A 5,970-nucleotide genomic window follows, 5' to 3' on the forward strand; every position below is an offset into this window, starting at 1 on the left:
GAACCGCCAGAACAAACAGAGAGCGCGCAAAATAAACACGCCACTGCGGACCCGGCGATCCGCTTCGACCACAAAGGCACCACACTTTTCCAGAGTGGAGTCCCTTCTTCCGGAGACCCTCGCAGCAGAACCTCAAATCATTGCATTATGTAGGCCACTCTGTTTGTTGTTTATGTCAATGTTGTTGCAGGACCGCCGCAGGTTTTTTGTCCTATTTCCTTAATTTATAACCTGTAGCCTACACTATAATTAATTGGCCAATCTGCTGTGAGAATATTCAATTAATAAAAAAAAGTATGTGGAAACGCAAAACTGTCTCGCTGCCTATAAATAAGCCTATGCTTAAAATAGGCCAAATACACACAAATCAGGCCAAATACACAAATGTGTGTAGTCAATGAATAGTTCAGTCACAGAAAATGATGGTTTTGGTTGGACAATCCCTACCTGCGCGAAATTGTTGAGACACACTCTCGTATCGATAATATATTTTCCAGATATTGCTCTTTTATGTCGAAATTCATAATTTATATAATCTGGTATTTAGGTTATAGACTGTTTTCTAGAACAGTTTCAATATGGACAATAATATTGAATTAAGGAACCAAATTATTGTTCAACTCATCCCATTTCTCAGTAGGCTATATGCCTAAGCCAAGTTTATAGCCACTAGGTAATGTTGTGAAATATATCTTAATAGTATAGAAACAAATTCGAGTTAAATATTCAACTATTAACCCGAGTTATGTATTGATATTAGAGGGGGTGAATATTGCAGAATTTGAAGCACTTTCTGTGTAATGAGAAAATACAGCGGAGATTATATGCGATAGCAGAAGAGCATGAGTTTTATTAACTGCTTTTGGTTCAAGCCATCTGACCAGTTTAACGACTTGGCAAATGTCAGTCCACGTATAACTATGGAGTGGCCTACCAGTGAGTGCCTGTCCACAACAGATAACCTAAGAATTTTTAGAATTATATTTTATATTTCATATATATACAGCAAAAGTGGCAAATCTCAGTTTATGTTATACGTAAAAAATAAACAAAAAAAATAAATAAAAGCTTCGCCATCGCTTAAGAACCGAGATCCACCAGGCTCGACGTTAAAGGTCCCAGCAAAGAGTCCTGTAGTTGATGCGGATGTCCTTGCATTCCGTGCACCGACTGCGCGGCGCCAAGACCGGCCATAGGGTAAGCAGAGGCCCCGGGGTGACTCATGTTACCCTGGAGCAGGAGAACGTTGTTCTGGTCGGGGCTCTGCGGGGGTGAGAACTCGTCCTCCGAGCTGGACATAAGGGACTTCCCGCCGTCCAGCGGTGACAGCTGGTTCTGTTTGTTGGCGCCCGAGTTGTTGTTCTCGCTGTTCTCTCTGTGACAACGGAATAGGCAGACATGAGATATAAAACCACATAAGAACCGAATGACCATGTAAAAATTATAGCCTATTTCATACACCTCAAGGTAACTTCATGTAAGCCTTTCTCAATACATGTATATTTATCAGCATACGCTTGCGTAAAAGTGAAAGTAATATCTAGAACAATGTAGGCTAGTGCAAGAGGGTGAATTAGATTTCAGTTGCATGATTTTTCCATATTTTTTCCTTCATTTGACTAGCCGACCATTGTGTTTTTACAAGCCGGAGACAATGCAACATAACCAAATAGTCCATTAAGACACAAGGCGAAAAATAACATTAACTAAATATAGTCAGTGAAAATATTAAGTATTTTTTCTGAGCTTGATAGTACTTCCTCAACATCCTTGTCCATTTTGAACTGTGCAAAACCGGCCCATCTTTGAAATAGAAACAGTACAAAATGTAGCCTAAATCACACAAAAGTAGCCTATATAAAGTCCAAGTCCATCTACATGCGTCAAGGCAACAGCACGTATCTGTCCACTCTACGTGGCTAGATAACTTGTCTGTCAAACTGTATTTTATTATCCGTTAGGCCTCTGTAGACTGTAACCAAATACTGAACAACCATTTTGGTTTATATTTCGACATTTTATGCGGCAACTAGCGGACAGCTAAAGCACGGTTAATAGGTAAAATGTATGCCACTACGTGACCTGCTATTTCTGAACACAGATGCTCTCTCTGTTGTTGTTTTCATCTGACTGTAGATTGTTTTTATGACACTGTCCTTTGCCTTTAAGAGGCACGTGCATTCAACTTGCCCGAAGGCACTAAATGTAGGCTACATAACAAACATGACATTCACAGTCCTTTCAAACACAATGATAACAACAATAATAATTATTATAATAACAACAATAATAATAATAATAATAATAATGTTAATAATAATACCTTTGTTATTCACAATTAACATGATCATGATGCATAATTTTCTCCACTGAATAAGAAATCAGCACAACAGAGCCAGTAGTATAACTAAATAAGAAGGGAAATGCCATTGGAAATAGCCTACCTCTCTTTCGCCTCCGCTGCTCGGTCTCTCTGCCTCCTGTTTTTGAACCAGTTGCTGACTTGTGTGGTGGTCAGCCCGGTGGCCTCTGCCAACTCCCGTTTCTCCCGAGGAGAGGGGTACGGGTTGTGAGTGTACCACTCTCGCAGGACGCCCCGGGACTTCTCTTTAAAGCAGTAGCTGGTCTCCTCGCCATCCCAGATAGTACGTGGCAAGGGAAATTTCCTCCGCACCCGGTATTTCCCAACTGCTCCAAGTGGCCGTCCCCTCAGCTTCTCAGCCTCAATGTAGTGGGCCTTGAGCCATAGCTGCTGAAGCTTCGGATGATTGTGCGGCGAGAACTGGTGGCTCTCTAGTATCTTATAGAGCTCTCGGAAGTTCCCCCGGTGGAAAGCGACCACAGCCTTGGCTTTGAGGACGCTCTCGTTCTTGTGGAGGTGGTCGCAGGCAGGCAGCGACCAGAGGAAGCGGCCCAGTCGCTCGAGGTTCCCCCCTTGTTGCAACACCTCACACACACACGCTACTTGCTCCTGGGTGAATCCGAAAGAGGGCAACATTGACATGACGTCTGATGGGTACGCCTTAACTCCGAAAAACCAAACCGCTCTTTCCCCTGCCTCGCGAAAGGAGCGGTATGGGGACACACCAAAGGGGTAATATGTGTCTAACGCGACGACTGTCGACTTTACCCAATTTCGTGGGCGTTGTTGCTGTCCAGTCCACGGCGCGCGCTCGGAACCTGGGACGTTTGCTCGAGACAGCTCGCTCCACACCAAGTCATGTCGCGCTAAAAGAGCTCTGCGCGTTCGTTGATTGGCTCCCGGTCCACCCTATCGTGGCTGCGTAGTCGACCAAAGTTCGCTCGCATTTCCTCCCCCGGGGTCTCCATGGATTGAAACTAGATCCCCCATCTCCAGTGTTACCTGAGGGAGCCGGGCACCTCAATGCTAATCAATTACAGCAGACTTCCACTGGCTGTGCTTCTAATTCAAATCCTCTATCCGGCATTTTTAACCGATCTTAAATTTAACTAAACCAGTTTTGCCCATCAATTATTAATGAAACGATGAACGCCCTTGGTAATGTATTGCATTTTAATATATTATTTACCAGCATCCTCTTTAAGATCCAATAGGCAGAATTCAATACGATAAAATGCGTTTCCACGACTCATTTAAAAGGTGACTGCTCTTGTTCATATCAAGATAAGCTGTTATCATGATAGCTCAAGCAAGAGACGGCCCGTTTTCACAGTTGACAGCAGCCCACGGTTATCCTTTAGGATAGAGGGCAGATGCGCAAAGAACGGTAGTCGCTCTTTGGTCCACTTGAATTACGCGCACCTGACGATAGATAAATCTCTTGGTTCATCGGATGCCCGCCTGTCCCCTTTAGAAGCATTTATGCAAACAACCCTTTGTTAGGCTCCCTTAGCCTGCTTTGAGGTGCACGCGCCTGCTGAACTCAAGCAAATATACTTGACTTTCCTTTGCTTCAGCAAAAAAAAAAACAAAAAAAAAACAGTCAGGGATTATTGTGGGCTGTTGTTTCATAGCTGTGGGAAGGCTACCACAGTTTATTGTGGACACTATTACACAAATGCATTTTGATTCGCATGGTGGCAAAATAAAGCATCACATCTTCACACTGTGTACCTCACAGGTACACAGTGTTAAACTGCAGGCAGAAGGCTGCACTTTCCAAATTCCAGTTATCACCTGCTACCCCAACGCTTTCCTGGTTCTTTGCTCCTTCTAGTAACAAACACTTTCTCTTTTTGTAGCAGTACTATTCCTAATCGAGAAACCATTCAATTTCTCTGAATGTCGAGTGAACCTTCAGCGTTGTTAGAAAACCTTAGAAAGAAATCTGCTTAGAATTGACTCAAAAAATCCCCATCTCTCTCTCTCTTCCCCCCTCTATCCCTCTCTCTCTCTCTCTCTCTCTCCCTCTCTCTCTCTCTCTCGCTGTACAGTGAAACCCAAAACCGGTGCATTAGTAAATGAGTTCTGTGTTCGGCGAGCTCTTTGCTACCCAGACGCTGTTTTAAGGAATAGATCGCATTTCTTTATCTTCACCGAAATCTGCAATGTGACACCAGGGCGACGCAAAGCTCACAATCACTCAGCCGGAGTGGAGCACCTCTTTATAATTTAATTTGAGATGAGGCGTCCATTTTCAAGACCGCCTCAGAGCGACCGAAGGAAAGGGTCAGTGTCTGCATAGGCTAGGCTACATATGGCTTATATGCTTTGTACTCTAAATATCTTACTCTCCGCCTTGGATCATTCGGTGCGGCCTACTTAATTTTCCACCTAAGCCTACGTCTAATTTGTCCATTCGGAGCCACGGGTCATTAAGATAACGCAGATATTTAATTAGTTTTCTTGTGGCCAGTCTGGACACCTGTGAAAACAACTTTTTGCCCCTCGTCTCTGGAGATTCCACTCCGAAGAGATTCTTGAAACCCATCCCATCTGTCTTTGAGGACAGCATCTCACACAGCTCATAGCAGGGACGTCCCTGCATTGGTCATGGGTGATGTCTGATAGACTAGCTCAACATAAGAGAAAAAGAGTGCTTTGTAACAATATGGAATAGAACTGGAATATAATAGGCCTACTAACCAGCTACATGTTGATACAATCGGGGAAAACAAATATTTGAATTAATTGTCTTTTGATTGTAATGCATAATTATGAATCAAATAGTTTTTAAACACAATAAATGTTAACACTGCTGTCATCACAATAATGGTAAAGTCTTTATAATAATTCAATATAGAAATACAAAGACGGGAAACGGAATTACATGAATAAAATAAAGACATAAAACGAAAAAAATATATTATTCTTCATAAAACCATACAATTTATCTGGTGCAAACACACGATACTTTTTACTTTGATGAAGTTGACCTTTTGTTTGAATATTGCAGGAGATATTCATATAACATTAGGAACATTTGCCTCCTGATTTATAATGATGAGAACTTCAGACAAGTGAACATCCACGAAACGTTCATTTGTCTTCAGCTCTAACTGCCCACATAGTTGAGTTAAAGCACTCAGTTGCAAGCGTTTCCTCTCAACATCTGCGGTGTATTGGTGTAGTAACTCGTCTACGCCAGTCCAGGGCTCCAGAATCAAATCCTAATGTAATAGCGCGCATAGCACCCGGTGATTGACGGCTCTCGGGTTGCCGTAATGTCTCCACCACATTGCGACGCGCCCCCTCCTAAAAGCCCAGAAGCCAAAGGGCCGTGCCCGTTCTCAAGCCCTGATCATTTCAAGATGTGCCTTTTAAAAGGACTGGCGTGGTCCACACACGTCTGCAAACTGTGGAAGCCTGAGACACCTAAAGACTGTGCAGAAAGGAAGGTAGTTCACCTACAATTGTACGTGTTGAGGGATCATAGCTCAGCCTATTCGGTAGCGCGCGGTTGATATAATAATACAATAACGTCGAGAAAATGGTAGCGTATTTATGTCAGAGGACTATACATTTGTTCACACCATATAGGCTTGTCA

At 43.0% G+C, this 5,970-nt stretch overlaps 1 protein-coding gene across 1 annotated transcript; it reads right to left on the reverse strand.

Annotated features, from left to right (window-relative positions):
* Nucleotides 1-678: 678 nt before the first annotated feature.
* six1b (SIX homeobox 1b) lies at nucleotides 679-3,224 on the reverse strand. Its single transcript, XM_076271814.1, has 2 exons — nucleotides 2,445-3,224; nucleotides 679-1,375 (listed from the first exon to the last, which is right to left on the reverse strand). Exons 1-2 carry the CDS (start codon nucleotides 3,002-3,004, stop codon nucleotides 1,081-1,083), a joined length of 855 nt encoding a protein of 284 aa, XP_076127929.1. The 5' UTR covers nucleotides 3,005-3,224; the 3' UTR covers nucleotides 679-1,080.
* Between the last annotated feature and the right edge of the window lie 2,746 nt (nucleotides 3,225-5,970).

This window comes from Alosa pseudoharengus, unplaced genomic scaffold, assembly GCF_046254945.1.
Source record: "Alosa pseudoharengus isolate Yale_2024_CS ecotype anadromous, Long Island Sound unplaced genomic scaffold, YU_APseudo_1.1 YU_APseudo_1.1_scf_7, whole genome shotgun sequence".
NCBI classification, from domain to species: domain Eukaryota; kingdom Metazoa; phylum Chordata; class Actinopteri; order Clupeiformes; family Clupeidae; genus Alosa; species Alosa pseudoharengus.

Bases quoted from the DNA above. Each gene is read 5' to 3' on its own strand.
- six1b (XM_076271814.1), bottom strand. From the start codon at position 3,004: ATGTCAATGTTGCCCTCTTTCGGATTCACCCAGGAGCAAGTAGCGTGT. The intron at 1,376-2,444 runs GTAGGCTATTTC...CCGTTGTCACAG, and splicing joins GCAGCGGAGGCGAAAGAGAG to AGAGAACAGCGAGAACAACA.